Source organism: Ranitomeya variabilis, chromosome 8, assembly GCF_051348905.1.
Source record: "Ranitomeya variabilis isolate aRanVar5 chromosome 8, aRanVar5.hap1, whole genome shotgun sequence".
Taxonomy (NCBI): domain Eukaryota; kingdom Metazoa; phylum Chordata; class Amphibia; order Anura; family Dendrobatidae; genus Ranitomeya; species Ranitomeya variabilis.
This window is the reverse complement of record NC_135239.1, coordinates 13,674,075-13,693,410: the sequence shown is the minus strand read 5'-3', so window position 1 is coordinate 13,693,410 and position 19,336 is coordinate 13,674,075. Positions and strand designations below refer to the sequence as shown.

General features: G+C 43.9%; 1 protein-coding gene across 3 annotated transcripts in view; it reads left to right on the top strand.

Moving 5' to 3' along the window:
- The window catches only part of LOC143788012 (serine/threonine-protein kinase TNNI3K), a 179,497-nt gene that overhangs the window by 97,103 nt on the left and 63,058 nt on the right, over positions 1-19,336 (top strand). For all 3 annotated transcript variants that reach the window (XM_077277332.1, XM_077277330.1, XM_077277329.1), the window contains 3 exons: positions 6,674-6,726; positions 10,112-10,164; positions 13,922-14,054. In XM_077277332.1, the coding sequence (XP_077133447.1) occupies positions 6,674-6,726; positions 10,112-10,164; positions 13,922-14,054 (239 nt within the window). The remainder of the gene's footprint in view (positions 1-6,673; positions 6,727-10,111; positions 10,165-13,921; positions 14,055-19,336) is intronic.

The following is a 19,336-nucleotide window of genomic DNA, read 5'->3' as shown; positions in this document are numbered from 1 at the left end:
AAGAAAAACATCGCCGGATTCAGGAGAACAGCAGCATTTACACCAGCTGAAGAAAAAAAGCACATTTATGGCATGAGACAGGACGTCTGGATGTAATGGGCTAAAGTAACGTGGCTGGAATAAACTGTGAGTCATGGATTCAGTATCGATACAATGTTTCGTTACTTACCGGCGGGTTCTTGGTGAATACGCCGTCTCCCGTACGTCCCTGTTTGGGCCTTCAGGCTTCTCAGTGGAAATTCTGCTGATGGTTCCTGTGATCGTCTCCGTCCGTCCTCCTGTTCTCTCCTTACTCTTTTGAACACATTGAACTTTTGCTTTGAATTTATTCGTGGCCGGTTATCAGATAATTAATTGCTATGACGACCATTTATAAAACTGCTGGAGCTACTGATCTATCACATTATCGTTAGATGAGACGACGCGGCTGCGGTGGCTGCTCAGGTCCATTAAGCCTCCGTGATGCAGTTATTGATCTTCTCTATGGATCTTATTGGTAAATATTTCTGAAGTACTCACAAAAAAAGGTTTATACTGTGGACAGAAGAACCAACACAAAGATTCCCCCCAAAAAACACTGTTTTATGCCTCCTTCACACACGTCCTGGTGATTCCTGTACAGGAAAAAAACAGTACTGGTGAGATCCGTGTATCCGTGTGCCGTCCATGTGTCACATCCAAGTGTGATGTACCGGTGCCTGGGAAAAGCGGTGCAATTCACGCTGATCCCTGGCACCGGCTGCTGAAGGCCGCTCTCATCATTGTCGCTTTGTCTCCCTGAGATCAGCGCGACCAGGAGACAACGATGAGAGTTGTATTCTGCACCTGCTGTGTCCCTCCTGTTTACACATTTATTTAATAATAAAAAAAAACATGGTGTTCTGGTTTATTTCAAGTAAAAGATTTTACTTTTGCTGTGTGTTTATTTCAAAACTTACTATGGGGATTACGTTACTGATCCTGAGTTACATCCTGTATTATGCTCCAGAGCTGCACTCACTATTCTGCTGGTGCAGTCACTGTGTACATACATTACATTGCTGATCCTGAGTTACATCCTGTATTATACCTCAGAGCTGCACTCTCTATTCTGCTGGTGCAGTCACTGTGTACATACATTACATTACTGATCCTGAGTTACATCCTGTATTATACTCCAGAGCTGCACTCACTATTCTGCTGGTGCAGTCACTGTGTACATACATTACATTGCTGATCCTGAGTTACATCCTGTATTATACCTCAGAGCTGCACTCTCTATTCTGCTGGTGCAGTCACTGTGTACATACATTACATTACTGATCCTGAGTTACATCCTGTATTATACCCCAGAGCTGCACTCACTATTCTGCTGGTGCAGTCACTGTGTACATACATTACTAATCCTGAGTTACATCCTGTATTATACTCCAGAGCTGCACTCACTATTCTGCTGGTGCAGTCACTGTGTACATACATTACATTACTGATCCTGAGTTACATTCTGTATTATACTCCAGAGCTGCTCTCACTATTTTCCTGGTGCAGTCACTGTGTACATACATTACATTACTGATCCTGAGTTACATCCTGTATTATACTCCAGAGCTGCACTCACTAGTCTGCTGGTGCAGTCACTGTGTACATACATTACATTACTGATCCTGAGTTACATCCTGTATTATACTCCAGAGCTGCACTCACTATTCTGCTGGTGCAGTCACTGTGTACATACATTACATTACTGATCCTGAGTTACATCCTGTATTATACCCCAGAGCTACACTCACTATTCTGCTGGTGCAGTCACTGTGTACATACATTACATTACTGATCCTGAGTTACATCCTCTATACCCCAGAGCTGCACTCACTATTCTGCTGGTGCAGTCACTGTGTACATACATTACATTACTGATCCTGAGTTACATCCTGTATTATACTCCAGAGCTGCACTCACTATTCTGCTGGTGCAGTCACTGTGTACATACATTACATTACTGATCCTGAGTTACATCCTGTATTATACCCCAGAGCTGCACTCACTATTCTGCTGGTGCAGTCACTGTGTACATACATTACATTACTGATCCTGAGTTACATCCTCTATACCCCAGAGCTGCACTCTCTATTCTGCTGGTGCAGTCACTGTGTACATACATTACTGATCCTGAGTTACATCCTGTATTATACTCCAGAGCTGCACTCACTATTCTGCTGGTGCAGTCACTGTGTACATACATTACATTACTGATCCTGAGTTACATCCTGTATTATACCTCAGAGCTGCACTCTCTATTCTGCTGGTGCAGTCACTGTGTACATACATTACATTACTGATCCTGAGTTACATCCTGTATTATACTCCAGAGCTGCACTCACTATTCTGCTGGTGCAGTCACTGTGTACATACATTACATTACTGATCCTGAGTTACATCCTGTATTATACCCCAGAGCTGCACTCACTATTCTGCTGGTGCAGTCACTGTGTACATACATTACTGATCCTGAGTTACATCCTGTATTATACTCCAGAGCTGCACTCACTATTCTGCTGGTGCAGTCACTGTGTACATACATTACATTACTGATCCTGAGTTACATCCTGTATTATACTCCAGAGCTGCACTCACTATTTTCCTGGTGCAGTCACTGTGTACATACATTACATTACTGATCCTGAGTTACATCCTGTATTATACTCCAGAGCTGCACTCACTAGTCTGCTGGTGCAGTCACTGTGTACATGCATTACATTGCTGATCCTGAGTTACATCCTGTATTATAACTCAGAGCTGCACTCTCTATTCTGCTGGTGCAGTCACTGTGTACATACATTACATTACTGATCCTGAGTTACATCCTGTATTATACTCCAGAGCTGCACTCACTATTCTGCTGGTGCAGTCACTGTGTACATACATTACATTACTGATCCTGAGTTACATCCTGTATTATACCCCAGAGCTGCACTCACTATTCTGCTGGTGCAGTCACTGTGTACATACATTACTGATCCTGAGTTACATCCTGTATTATACTCCAGAGCTGCACTCACTATTCTGCTGGTGCAGTCACTGTGTACATACATTACATTACTGATCCTGAGTTACATCCTGTATTATACCCCAGAGCTGCACTCACTATTCTGCTGGTGCAGTCACTGTGTACATACATTACATTACTGATCCTGAGATATATCCTGTATTATACCCCAGAGCTGCACTCACTATTCTGCTGGTGCAGTCACTGTGTACATATATTACATTACTGATCCTGAGTTACATCCTGTATTATACTCCAGAGCTGCACTCACTACTCTGCTGGTGCAGTCACTGTGTACATACATTACATTACTGATCCTGAGCTACATCCTGTATTATACCCCAGAGCTGCACTCACTATTCTGCTGGTGCAGTCACTGTGTACATACATTACTGAGCCTGAGTTACATCCTGTATTATACTCCAGAGCTGCACTCACTATTCTGCTGGTGCAGTCGCTGTGTACATACATTACATTACATTACTGATCCTGAGTTACATCCTGTATTATACTCCAGAGCTGCACTCACTACTCTGCTGGTGCAGTCACTGTGTACATACATTACATTACTGATCCTGAGCTACATCCTGTATTATACCCCAGAGCTGCACTCACTATTCTGCTGGTGCAGTCACTGTGTACATACATTACTGAGCCTGAGTTACATCCTGTATTATACTCCAGAGCTGCACTCACTATTCTGCTGGTGCAGTCGCTGTGTACATACATTACATTACATTACTGATCCTGAGTTACATCCTGTATTATACCCCAGAGCTGCACTCACTATTCTGCTGGTGCAGTCACTGTGTACAGTCATGGCCAAAAGTATTCACACCCCTGCAATTCTGTCAGATAATACTCAGTTTCTTCCTGAAAATGATTGCAAACACAAATTCTTTGGTATTATTATCTTCATTTAATTTGTCTTAAATGAAAAAACACAAAAAGAATTGTTCTAAAGCCAAATTGGATATAATTCCACACCAAACATAAAAAAGGGGGTGGACAAAAGTATTGGCACTGTTCGAAAAATCATGTGATGCTTCTCTAATTTGTGTAATTAAAAGCACCTGTAACTTACCTGTGGCACCTAACAGGTGTTGGCAATAACTAAATCACACTTGCAGCCAGTTGACATGGATTAAAGTTGACTCAACCTCTGTCCTGTGTCCTTGTGTGTACCACATTAAGCATGGAGAAAAGAAAGAAGACCAAAGAACTGTCTGAGGACTTGAGAAACCAAATTGTGAGGAAGCATGAGCAATCTCAAGGCTACAAGTCCATCTCCAAAGACCTGAATGTCACTGTGTCTACCGTGCGCAGTGTCATCAAGAAGTGTAAAGCCCATGGCACTGTGGCTAACCTCCCTAGATGTGGACGGAAAAGAGAAATTGACAAGAGATTTCAACGCAAGATTGTGCGGATGTTGGATAAAGAACCTCGACTAACATCCAAACAAGTTCAAGCTGCCCTGCAGTCCGAGGGTACAACAGTGTCAACCCTTACTATCCGTTGGCATCTGAATGAAAAGGGACTGTATGGTAGGAGACCCAGGAAGACCCCACTTCTTACCCCGAGACATAAAAAAGACAGGCTGGAGTTTGCCAAAACTTACCTGAAAAAGCCTAAAACGTTTTGGAAGAATGTTCTCTGGTCAGATGAGACAAAAGTAGAGCTTTTTGGGCAAAGGCATCAACATAGAGTTTACAGGAGAAAAAAAGAGGCATTCAAAGAAAAGAACACGGTCCCTACAGTCAAACATGGCGGAGGTTCCCTGATGTTTTGGGGTTGCTTTGCTGCCTCTGGCACTGGACTGCTTGACCGTGTGCCTGGCATTATGATGTCTGAAGACTACCAACAAATTTTGCAGCATAATGTAGGGCCCAGTGTGAGAAAGCTGGGTCTCCATCAGAGGTCATGGGTCTTCCAGCTGGACAATGACCCAAAACACACTTCAAAAAGCACTAGAAAATGGTTTGAGAGAATGCACTGGAGACTTCTAAGGTGGCCAGCAATGAGTCCAGACCTGAATCCCATAGAACACCTGTGGAGAGATCTAAAAATGGCAGTTTGGAGAAGGCACCCTTCAAATATAAGGGACCTGGAGCAGTTTGCCAAAGAAGAATGGTCTAAAATTCCAGCAGAGCATTGTAAGAAACTCATTGATGGTTACCGGAAGCGGTTGGTCGCAGTTATTTTGGCTAAAGGTTGTGCAACCAACTATTAGGCTGAGGGTGCCAATACTTTTGTCTGGCCCATTTTTGGAGTTTTGTGTGAAATGATCAATGTTTTGCTTTTTGCTTCATTCTCTTTTGTGTTTTTTCAGTTAAGACAAATTAAATGAAGATAATAATACCAAAGAATTTGTGTTTGCAATCATTTTCAGGAAGAAACTGAGCATTATCTGACAGAATTGCAGGGGTGTCAATACTTTTGGCCATGACTGTACATACATTACTGAGCCTGATTTACATCCTGTATTATACTCCAGAGCTGCACTCACTATTCTGCTGGTGATGTCACTGTGTACATACATTACTGATCCTGAGTTACCTCCTGTATTATACCCCAGAGCTGCACTCACTATTCTGCTGGTGCAGTCACTGTGTACATACATTACATTACTGATCCTGAATTACATTCTGTATTATACTCCAGAGCTGCACTCACTATTCTGCTGGTGCAGTCACTGTGTACATACATTACATTACTGATCCTGAGTTACATCCTGTATTATACCCCAGAGCTGCACTCACTATTCTGCTGGTGCAGTCACTGTGTACATACATTACATTACTGATCCTGAGTTACCTCCTGTATTATACCCCAGAGCTGCACTCACTATTCAGCTGGTGCAGTCACTGTGTACATACATTACATTACTGATCCTGAGTTACATCCTGTATTATACCCCAGAGCTGCACTCACTATTCTGCTGGTGCAGTCACTGTGTACATACATTACATTACTGATCCTGAGTTACATTCTGTATTATACCCCAGAGCTGCACTCACTATTCTGCTGGTGCAGTCACTGTGTACATACATTACATTACTGATCCTGAGTTACATCCTGTATTATACTCCAGAGCTGCACTCACTATTCTGCTGGTGCAGTCACTGTGTACATACATTACTGATCCTGAGTTACATCCTGTATTATACTCCAGAGCTGCACTCACTATTCAGCTGGTGCAGTCACTGTGTACATACATTACATTACTGATCCTGAGTTACATCCTGTATTATACCCCAGAGCTGCACTCACTATTCTGCTGGTGCAGTCACTGTGTACATACATTACATTACTGATCCTGAGTTACATCCTGTATTATACCCCAGAGCTGCACTCACTATTCTGCTGGTGCAGTCACTGTGTACATACATTACATTACTGATCCTGAGTTACATCCTGTATTATACCCCAGAGCTGCACTCACTATTCTGCTGGTGCAGTCACTGTGTACATACATTACATTACTGATCCTGAGTTACATCCTGTATTATACCCCAGAGCTGCATGCTGCTTACAGGATTTGATATACTGTAACTGCCTCAGATCTCTGTGAAATTACTGTTACTTTGTTTTAGAACTATGTTAATATATATATTATTAATATTTGGTTTTCCATTTTCTCCCTTTCAGTCACAACATCTTGCTGTATGAAGATGGTCACGCTGTGGTCGCTGACTTTGGAGGTGAGAACCACATAGATAATAAACACCGCACCGATTGCTGACACTATTCTCTATGATTCGTCACAGCAGCGTTCCTGTTCCTAAATGTGTAGATTTAGTGTAACTCTCGCGCTGCCTCGGAGGTTGTGTCTTTGTAGAGGTGAGGACTCCGTGACTCTACTGCAGATGTAAAAGTCTGTGTCTCTGCAGCCGCCACTAGAGGGAGCTAGAACATTAGTCAATGTAACATCTGCTGTGTGTGTGTGCCCCCTAGTGGTGACTGCAGGAAGCCAGAATTGTGTTATATTTCCCTATAATAGAGGGCAGAGGTCACACATCACAAGAATAGTAGGCAGCGCTTATATTTATCATTGGCATATGTCATTTTTCTGCATCTACTATATAATTGTCTAAGGGTCACTTCCGTCTTTCTGTCTGTCTGTCTTTCTGTCTGTCACGGAAATCCCAAGTCGCTGATTGGTCGTGGCTGTTTTGCCGCAACCAATCAGCGACGGGCACAGTCCTGCGGCAAAATGGCCGCTCCTTCCTCCCCGCAGTCAGTGCCCGCTCCACACTCCCCTCCAGTCAGCGCTCACACAGGGTTAATGGCAGCGTTAGCGGACCGCGCTATGCCGCGGTATAACGCACTCCGTTACCGCTGCTATTAACCCTGTGTGACCAACTTTTTACTATTGATGCTGCCTATGCGGCATCAATAGTAAAAAGATCTAATGTTAAAAATAATTAAAAAAAATAAAGAATAGATATATACTCACCGTCCGTCGGCCCCCCGGATCAGGAACAGGCCTTTCCCGCTCCTCGCTACCCTCCTGTGACCGCTCCATGCATTGCGATCTCGCGAGATGATGACGTAGCGGTCTCGCGAGACCGCTATGTCATAATCTCGCGAGACCGCAATGCACTCTTGGGACCGGAGCGCGCGAGGAGCGTCGGTAAACACTTTGCCTGGATCCGGGGGCCAACAGAAGGTGAGTATAGAACTATTTTTTATTTTAATTCTTTTTTTAACAGGGATATGATGCCCATATGGCTATTTACTACGTGGGCTGTGCTATATACTATGTGGGCTGTGCAATATACTACGTGGGCTGTGCAATATACTACGTGGGCTGTGCAATATAATACGTGGGCTGTGCAATATAATACGTGGGCTGTGCAATATAGTACGTGGGCTGTGCAATATACTATTTGGGCCGTACAATATACTACGTGGGCTGTGCTATATACTACGTGGGCTGTGCAATATACTACGTGGGCTGTGCAATATACTACGTGGGCTGTGCAATATACTATGTGGTCTGTGCAATACACTATGTGGGCTGTGCAATATACTACGTGGGCTGTTATATACTACGTGGCTGTTATATACTACGTGGCTGTTATATACTACGTGGCTGTGCTATATACTACGTGGGCTGTGTTATATGCTACGTGGGCTGTTATACACTGTAGGCTGTGCTATATACTCCGTGGCTGTACTGTATACTCCGTGGGCTGTGCTATATACTACGTGGCTGTGCTATATACTACGCGGCTGTGCTATGTACTACGTGGCTGTGCTATTTATTATGTGGGCTGTTATACAGTATACTACGTGGCTGTGCAATATACTACGTGGCCAGCCGCGAACAATCAGCGACAGGCGCAGTCCGGCCGCGAGTTGGCGCGGGATTTGAACCACGCTTCGCTAATTGGTCGTGGCCAGCCAAATCCTGTGTATTCAATGTATTATTGTAAAATCTTCATAAACTACATACATATTCTAGAATACCCGATGCGTTAGAATCGGGCTACCATCTCGTATATAATATACATGAAATCATTAATTAGTACAGAAGTGACATTGAAAAAAAAGAACATTCGAGAAACCTTCACTTCACAGTAGACCCTAATTTGCAGCAGCACGAGTTATAGATGTTATACTCCAGGGGCCAACTGGGCCAGATGTTCTAAACTGTGGACAACTGGGTCACATATTATATTCTAGGGGAGGAATGGGTCTGCATGGTAAACACTGGGGGTCACGGACCCAGAGGTTATATACCAGGGCCAGTGGGTCTGAATGTTATACACTGGGGGTAATAGGGCTGGATGTTATACACCAAGGGCAATAGGGCTGGATGTTCTATACTGGGACTGGAAGTTATACAGTGGGGGCAATGGGGCCATATTTTATTCACTGGGGGGGGCAATAGGTCTGGATATTATTCACAGTGGGGTGAGGGTCCAGATTTTATATACCCGGGCAATGGGGCCAGATGTTATACACAGGGAGACAAGGGGTTAGATGCTATACACAGGTGCTATACACAGGAGGTGAGGGGCCAAATATTATACTTCAGGGGCAATTCTGCTGTCACAACTCTGTTGTCAGGTGTCCCGTGACAGGGGCAACTTCCTTAGCTCGCCCTATTCCCCTGTTTATTTTTGATGGTGAAGAAGCCAGGGTTCACGTACCTTGCCTTAGCTCCTGAATCCGCCATCAGTCTGTACCCTTCCCCCACCCAGGGAAGAGGGGAGTAGAAGTGTACTGTAGTACACCAACCAGACTAACAAGGTAACATGAACAGGGATAAAGGAAAATGCCAATCATACAAATATTGTCACACATATAACAAAGGTAAATACCGTGAAGTGGAGGATGTGATAAACCAAAATAGGAGAAGAAAGGGAATTGTCACAGAATCAATAGCTAGCAAAAGTCACAGCTAAATCCACCAATCGCCTTCTCCAATAAAAACCACTAACAACCTCCAGCCATGCAGCATAAGCTACCTCTGACAATGAGTGATAGTCAGGATCCAGATAATATAAAGGATGGGAGTGGCTAACAGTGAACAGCTGAGAGCCTTAATGCAGGAAAGCTTCTAGGAGCTGTCAACAGAGCCGTTTGACCCCTGCACTGCTAAAATAAATTTACACCATTTAATCTGAAGGTGAAGTGCTTTTAGTCAGTGCTGGAGTAGGAGAAATCAAGCACAGCTCTACTGGCTCCTCTGGACTGTTTCTCCGTGTGCTGTGACATGTAGATTTGCGCGCTTTGTGGTGACGGAATAGCAGAGCGGCGCAGTGTTTGTTTGTCACCTCAACCAATCCGGGAATTTCTCATCGGTCAATAATCCGAGCTTGTTGTTCTTCACCTTGGCTCCATGTAGACATAAGACCCCGACCTTTCTTGTGATAAGATGTCTTGTTCGTGAAAACATCTCCGCGCTCCGCAGACATTTCTTTTGGTATCAGTAAAGTGGGTGAAATATGAGGACTGAGCGGTTTTCACGCTTCACTGACTTTCCATTCATTTTTGTAACTTTGTTCTTCATCAGATGTTCAGGATTTCATATAAAAAAGCAATTTTTATTCTTTGTAATTTATTTTTTTCTTGCAGAATCGAGATTTCTTCAGTCAATGGACGAAGACAACATGACCAAGCAGCCCGGGGTGCGGCACCTTCTCTGCTTTTACCCGTTCCCTGCTGTGCGGTTATGTTAGGATGGTGGAATTCTCCTCCATCGCAGCGTTACATTGTGACTTTGCTGCTATCAGCCCCTAGAAGCCTCAATAATTTTATACGTTGATAGTTCAGAGTTTTACGGATGGCTCCCACTGATCCCATGATTGGCTGCAGCCTTTCAGGATGTCTTAAGAATGGTCGTCCTCTTTGACGGAAGTGCGAAGGCTGCAGCTGATCAGCGACCTCTGATTGCCTGCAGTGGTCCCTTTAAATAAAAAAATGAATATAAATAGATATCTGTGAAAGAAAATACAAAAATTGAGCAAAGTTTAATCTAATCAAAATAATATTCACCATTAGAGTTTGCAACTCCAAAGAGTGAACATTTAGTCTTAGGCTTAAAAGGGTTAAAGAGGTTTTACAAAATTAGGAGTTGAGTGGAAAGGTTCGTCCGTTACTCCAAAAACTGGTCCCCTTGTCCTTAGCGCGTGTCTGACACTGGAGATTTCTGTGCATGAAGCTAATCTCTAATCACAGCCCACAGACACAAGCGGTGCTTTTATGGGGAAGAAAGGATAATTTTTTCGTATTTTCACATAACACCATAAACCCCATCACTATAAAAATCTATCAATAAAAATCTAAGGTTTACAATGTTTGCCAACATCCCGTGCTGCTCTGGTAGGAGGAGGTTCTCCCGGGAGGTTCGCTCTGGTCCAGTGGCCATAATATACTGGCATTGGCCGCTGGACCAGGGCTCTGTGAATCTATTCTCTCACCTCTATCCATCGCTAATCAAATGTATTACCAATTTCTGGTGTATCTAAAGTTTTTGAGATCTGATATGCATGACTCGATCAAAATAGTTCCCCGTTGGCTGACACTTTTCTGTCTTCTGTTTTTGGCTTAGAAGGTGTTAAAATAATATTTATTTTACTCATTTCAATCATAATTCCTCAACTGTTTGTACACTGCATCCGATGAAATTACCGATTCCCCGATCCTCCACAGCTCCCCTGGTTCGCCCCAGAATCCCCGGCCCTCCCCCAGAATTCTGTCCTACCTCAGAATCCTCTGACCTCCCCCCCCCCCCCAAATCACCAGTCCTCCCCCCAGAATCCCCAATCATTTCCCAGAATCAACAGTCATCTCCCAGAATGCCAGGTCATTTCTCAAATTTTCTGGTCCTCTCAAGGAATTCCTTGTCCTCTTCCAGAGTCCCTCAGTACTTCCTTAGAATCCCCGGTCCTTTCCCCAGAATCCCAGACCTTTCCCCGAGAATCCCCGTTCCTTCCCCCCAGAATCCCCGTTCCTTCCCCCCAGAATCCCCGGTCCTTCCCCCCAGAATCCCCGGTCCTTCCCCCCAGAATCCGTGGTCCTTCCCGCCAGAATCCCTGCTCCTTCCCCCCCAAAATCCCCGCTCCTTCCCCCCAATATCACCGCTTCTTCCCCCCCAGAATCCCCGCTCCTTCCCCCCAGAATCCCCGCTCCTTCCCCCCAATATCCCCGCTCCTTCCCCCAGAATCCCCGCTCCTTCCCCCCTATATCCCCGCTTCTTCCCCCCAGAATCCCTGCTGCTTCCACCAAGAATCCCCTCTCCTTCCCCCCCCAGAATCCCCTCTCCTTCCCCCCAGGATGCCCGCTCCTTCCCCCCAGAATCCCCACTCCTTCCCCCCAGAATCCCCTCTCCTTCCCCCCAGAATCCCCACTCCTTCCCCCCAGAATCCCCTCTCCTTCCCCCCCCAGAATCCCCTCTCCTTCCCCCCAGAATCCCCACTCCTTCCCCCCAGAATCCCCTCTCCTTCCCCCAAGAATCCCCGCTCCTTCCCCCCAGAATCCCCGGTCCTCCATGCTGGCATTAGATTCCTCCGATGCTGTGGCCATTGTTTGGCGACTTATCTCATTGATGACAAGAACGTTCACGGCCCTTTTCCTCCACTTGGCAGCATGAGCCTCAGTGTCAGAAGAACCAGAAACCACCGCGGAGGACTGAGAGTTGATGTTTTTAGCATTTTAACCCCTTATTTGGTGAACCCCTTTTAGGTATAAAAACATTCCCGGAATTCTCGGCAGCGCGGGGTCTCCAGTCTGCGCCTCGTGTTCGCAGATTTTGTCGTTGTCGTTTCACGTCCTGCTTGTTACATAAATCTCATGGCAAGAGCCAAGCCGTATTGTCGCCTTAGCAGCTGCCGCTAATCGCGGGCAGAACCCGCTGACAATCGCAGGAATAATGATGAGGAGCGGCTGGTAATAATGGAAGCGTTTCTTCGGGATGCTAATCCCATATTTGGCCCAATAGCTGCCGCTTGTTCCTGAAATCCGCAGCTTAAATAGGAACATGTTATGTTAAGAGCCTTACTTTCCCCAGAGAGGTAAACACGTCCTTAAAGGGAATGTGTCACCAGAAAATGCTGGATTATTTAATTCAAGTTTTTCTGTTATATGTATTGTTCTGATTGCTAGTGCCATTTTGTTTGTTTTTGTGTGTTTTGAATTTTCTGCATTACTATATGTATAAAATCTGCAATTTTAACACTGATCACTAGGCCATATATTAGACTTCTGTTTCATATTCTGTACAGATAACTTTTCAGCAGTCTCATTATCACAACAGGAATGACTGCCATGACAGATAGCAGCTCTATATAATGTACAGCTGATAACACAGGATCCACCATTCACAATATATTATGTCACAGCTCACCTCCTCCCCCTCCTGTACAATGACTGATAACACCTCTATATACAGTAGATAACACAGGATCCACCATTCACAATAGATGATGGCACAGCTCACCTCCTCCTCCTCCTGTACAATGACTGATAACACCTCTATATACAGTAGATAACACAGGATCCACCATTCATAATAGGTGATGTCACAGCTCACCTCCTCCTCCTCCTGTACAATGACTGATAACACCTCTATATACAGTAGATAACACAGGATCCACCATTCATAATAGGTGATGTCACAGCTCACCTCCTCCTCCTGTACAATGACTGATAACACCTCTATATACAGTAGATAACACAGGATCCACCATTCACAATAGGTGATGTCACAGCTCACCTCCTCCTCCTGTACAATGACTGATAACACCTCTATATACAGTAGATAACACAGGATCCACCATTCACAATAGATGATGTCACAGCTCACCTCCTCCTCCTGTACAATGACTGATAACACCTCTATATACAGTAGATAACACAGGATCCACCATTCACAATAGGTGATGTCACAGCTCACCTCCTCCTCCTCCTGTACAATGACTGATAACACCTCTATATACAGTAGATAACACAGGATCCACCATTCACAATAGGTGATGTCACAGCTCACCTCCTCCTCCTGTACAATGACTGATAACACCTCTATATACAGTAGATAACACAGGATCCACCATTCACAATAGGTGATGTCACAGCTCACCTCCTCCTCCTGTACAATGACTGATAACACCTCTATATACAGTAGATCACACAGGATCCACCATTCACAATAGGTGATGTCACAGTTCACCTCCTCCTCCTGTACAATGACTGATAACACCTCTATATACAGTAGATCACACAGGATCCACCATTCACAATAGATGATATCACAGCTCACCACCTCCTCCTCCTGTATAATGACTGATAACACCTCTATATACAGTAGAGTAGCTGACTCCGTGCCTTTGTAGAGCAGAAGACCCAAGTATCCCTGAATAGAAATAATGTAGCATTATATATCCATAGAACTTGCGATGGATGGCTCCAGAAGTCTTCAGTCAGTCCACCCGGTATACCATCAAGGCTGACGTTTTCAGCTATGCCTTGTGTCTCTGGGAGCTGCTCACTGGAGAAATCCCTTTTGCTCATCTAAAACCAGGTAGGTGTCTGATGGAAGTGCTAGATACCAACATTACATTGGAATTTTACCCCAAAATGAAAGTGTAATTTTCAGTTAAAGTAAACCGTAAGTGTGGATAAAGCACTCTGCTGATCTCACCAGTCTTGGTCCACTGGAGAAGACAAGTATGATTTTTTTGTTGTTTTAACAATTTGTTATAACAAATGTTTTGTTATTAAATTACTTCCGTAAGACAGCATGTAAATAAGAACGTTTGTAATTGATTCTCCTCCTGTGAGAGCTATTATCTTACATAGTGCACAGCTGGTACCCATGGAGGTCGGCCACCAGAGCCTGCAGTGTGCATAGAGATAAATTACAGGAGAGGAGTTAACTCCTAACATCCCAGACCATTGATTTCTATATAGCAGCTATCTGCTCCCCTCCCTCTCTGTTACTTAAAGGACTTCACTCAGAGATGTGCCCATCCTCCAAGCAGCCAGGAAGAAAGGAGACTGCAGAGCGACGAGCTGCTCACGAGACTGAGACAACTTTTACCAGATTCACGCAAATCGAATCCCCAAAAAATTAGGATTTCTTAGAATTTGAATTAGATTTTGTTTAGAATTGTTTTGACCCTCTGCGCCCCTGACCAACCTCCCTGCCAGTCTGCGGGTTCATGCCAGATATCAGTCAGCCGATTCCATGTGTCAAGATCTGCCATGTTATGTTAGGAATAAATTCTAGAACAAAAATGTCAGGAACTCTGCAAAATGCCATCGTATGGAGGGGGGTATGTCGAGGTATTGTTGTTTTTAGCTTTACTTTTACTCTACTATCTATTAAACATTAAAAAGTAATTTCCGAGACGATGCAAATGAGCGATCATGCGCTTCACAGAGGAGAACAGTATCAATATTTTGGATGAGATACATTTGCATACATATTTATACTTACAAAAAAAAAAGTTTCTCTGCACATTTAATCCAATGGAGGGCTGATTGGCACTCTGCCATAATTATATGCTTACCATATTTTAACCTACAATTTCTATGCTTAATTACATACACCCACGCTCTTCCATATACAGTTGGCTTTTTATTTTTATGATGAATTTCCTGAGATGTTAAGATACTTTTTTTAAGTTTAATAAGAGGATGCCCTGAACAAGTGTTTACACAGAGTGCAATGAAGACCAATCACCCACGCTTTACCGCCTAAGACCAACCCAGGAGCATTGGAAGTTTGGTTATATGGTGCTGTTTACTGGGAAAAACACACAGAGCTCACATCCAGCCTATATTACTAGGAGAGACACACAGAGCTCACATCCAGCCTATATTACTAGGAGAGACACACAGGCCTCACATCCAGCCTATATTACTAGGAGAGACACACAGCGCTCACATCCAGCCTATATTACTAGGAGAGACACACAGAGCTCACATCCAGCCTATATTACTAGGAGAGACACACAGACCTCACATCCAGCCTATATTACTAGGAGAGACACACAGACCTCACATCCAGCCTATATTACTAGGAGAGACACACAGCGCTCACATCCAGCCTATATTACTAGGAGAGACACACAGAGCTCACATCCAGCCTATATTACTAGGAGAGACACACAGATCTCACATCCAGCCTATATTACTGGGAGAGACACACAGAGCTCACATCCAGCCTATATTACTAGGAGAGACACACAGACCTCACATCCAGCCTATATTACTAGGAGAGACACACAGACCTCACATCCAGCCTATATTACTGGGAGAGACACACAGAGCTCACATCCAGCCTATATTACTAGGAGAGACACACAGACCTCACATCCAGCCTATATTACTGGGAGAGACACACAGACCTCACATCCAGCCTATATTACTGGGAGAGACACACAGAGCTCACATCCAGCCTATATTACTGGGAGAGACACACAGACCTCACATCCAGCCTGTATTACTGGGAGAAACACACAGAGCTCACATCCAGCCTATATTACTGGGAGAGACACACAGAGCTCACATCCAGCCTATATTACTGGGAGAGACACACAGACCTCACATCCAGCCTATATTACTGGGAGAGACACACAGACCTCACATCCAGCCTATATTACTGGGAGAGACACACAGAGCTCACATCCAGCCTATATTACTGGGAGAGACACACAGAGCTCACATCCAGCCTGTATTACTGGGAGAAACACACAGAGCTCACATCCAGCCTATATTACTGGGAGAGACACACAGACCTCACATCCAGCCTATATTACTGGGAGAGACACACAGAGCTCACATCCAGCCTGTATTACTGGGAGAGACACACAGAGCTCACATCCAGCCTGTATTACTGGGAGAGACACACAGAGCTCACATCCAGCCTATATTACTGGGAGAGACACACAGACCTCACATCCAGCCTGTATTACTGGGAGAGACACACAGAGCTCACATCCAGCCTGTATTACTGGGAGAGACACACAGAGCTCACATCCAGCCTATATTACTGGGAGAGACACACACAGCTCACATCCATCCTATATTACTGGGAGAGACACACACAGCTCACATCCATCCTATATTACTGGGAGAGACACACAGACCTCACATCCAGCCTGCAGGAGTTCTGAGTGACTTGTATCAGTTTTGCAGAGCGCTCAGTTAGATTTACTGTCACTCAGCAGCAGCAAAATGATATATTTTTTTATGAAGACTATTTAGAAGGTTTTGCTATTGGAAAGAATATTAACAAGAAACTATAAATTGTGTGTAAAGGTGTACATCGCCTCTCAGGCATCGGCAGCTCATTGAACGTCTTCACTAGTTTTTGTCGCTCCCTTTCGTTTGTTCGGCTGGTACCGCGTCTGCTCTCGTTCCTGACCTTTGCTGACTGTCTCACAAGCGATAAACCTTCAGTATCCCCCGGTCTGATTTCTTTTGATGAGATTTCGTGATGCGGTCACATGAATACATTTTCCATTCTATTCCTATTTGGTGACTGTGATTTAGTCGGTAATGTTTCCATAATTCAATGGATGATTGATATTTGATTCAATATAGGCAGCTAATAAATTAGATTCCCTGTGTAATAGAAAAGAAGCTTTCTCTCCACTTTTTTCTTCTCTTCCCTTTCATAGTCCGGCAGGGGTAGAGACGAGCGATTCCACGTTCCTTTCTTCAGTCTTTCCCTTTCTTACCAATTTTAAATATTTGTGATGAACAACGACTAAAAAATATTTTTTTTGAACTCGGATTATTATTAGAAAAAGAAGGTCAAAGCCGCAAAGTGAAGGCTAAATAGAGACGCGGCCGATTCAGCGACCGGAGATTTTTCAAACCGGCATCTGAAATTGAATTTGAGGACAAATTTGCATAAATAAAAAATGCAAAAAAAAAATCTTTAGTTTCACATAGCAATTGATTTTTATCCAATCATTGTCCGGCAATGTGGGATACAAAGTTTTGGGGAGATTTTTTGTAGATGGAAAGTTAAAAGGAAAAATTGAGATTTGGGTGAGAAGATATGAATGTGTATAAGGAAAAAAAACAGGATGCAAAAAAAAGAATCTTAAAGATGAAAGCGTTCGATGACACGCGGAGGATTTTCTCTCTGATAAAAGGATGGCGCCAATTAGCAAATGAACTTCCATGAGAGCAATATCGTCTGATCACAGGACCACGACGTCGCGCAAGTTTATAAATGTATCGATCTGAGGGGAAGAAAGAGAATAAATAATGGAACAGTTACAAAGGGATTAAAGGGAGTGCAGATGTACGCCAGTCATATATTAAAGGGGACACGTTCCTACATACAGGACCCTCAACCTCCGCTGCAGGCGGCTAACGCAGATGTCTGTAGGATGGTTTTATCTTAACCCCATTTTTATCTTTGCACTTTTGTGTTTCGTCAGCACTTTTTTTTTATTTTTTGCTATTTACATTGGTGGAAAAGAGGGTGATTTAGACTTTCATATTTTGGTTTTTTTTTTATGGTTTTTGTTTTTGTTTGTTTTGCACTTTTATCAGTCCCTTAGGGGAACTTCAACCAACGATCACTTGATCGGCTATTCAGTACACGGCAATACTGTGGTATTTGAGAGTATCGTTAAAATACTGATCCTTAAGTCATCAATCCGCAGGATGGACTCCATAGGAATCATACCGTGGCTGACATAGACCGTCACAACACCCCAGCTGCCATTACGGCCCATCCGCATGTGTGTATGCGACAAATCAAATATGTGATGGAGGAGAAGCCCAGGTCTGCTGTCGGCTCTCGCATATTTCTATCCTGAGATATTCGTCATCATGATCCTATGCCCACTGTCATGTCTCTTCATACTTTCCAACTTTTTATAAGTTTCCAAAGTTTGCAATAAAGCAACAAACTTTTACCGCACTGCCCACCCTTTCATAGGACCCGAACCTCTGATATTTTAGAGACATAGTTCATTTGATCCGTTCACACATAATAAAATACAATGTACTAGAGCGCCCATTACTGCAGACTCCAGACCAGCTCCTCTTTATGTACAGACCCCAAACCAGACCCCTCCTTACTATATGCAACCCCTAAAACTTATTTTCTGACCTTGAACCCCAACACAAAATCTGTTTAGAAGTCAAAACTCTACAATTCCTGCTCAGGCCCCAACAATAAGTCAGCATCAGACTTCAGACCAAGCCAACCCTCTTGTGACCCATACATTACCGCCATGGGTAGTGTAGCGCCAGCGTCCCTGCTCCTCTCCCCCGGCAGGGATGCCAACTAACTCACTACCGTAGCCCACGTCCCATGGTTGACTGTAGATAGTTATTTTTGATCTTGCAGTATTTTGGTAGGGGGGAACTAGAATGTGTTTTTGTTAGAGATTTTCATTTTGTGTTAATATTTTTTTAATTCCCCTATGAGAACCCTGGTAGCTGCTAAAAGAGAAGCGGCCACCAGGTCAAAAGTGGCCAGTTTGTGCTCTTATTTTATTCCCACTGTTCCCGTGAGTGTTTTACTTTTTGTTTTTTAAAAATCCGATGTACAGTTCCAGAGATAAGGTCCTTTTTCAATGATTGCTTTTTATGGTCTATCCTCAGGGGCGGTGCTCGCAGGATAATTATGCAGAGCAGCCTAAAGACACGCCCAAGAGATTCTTGTAAGCCATGAAAAAGACCATAATAAATAACACTAAAACAAAAAAAGCCATATTTCTGGAACCGTATGGCGGATTTGTAAGAAACGAAAAGTGGAATACTCAGGGTAATGGCAGGAATTAAATAGGAACAAACATTGGACATTTTAAACCAGGTGGAGGTTCTCCT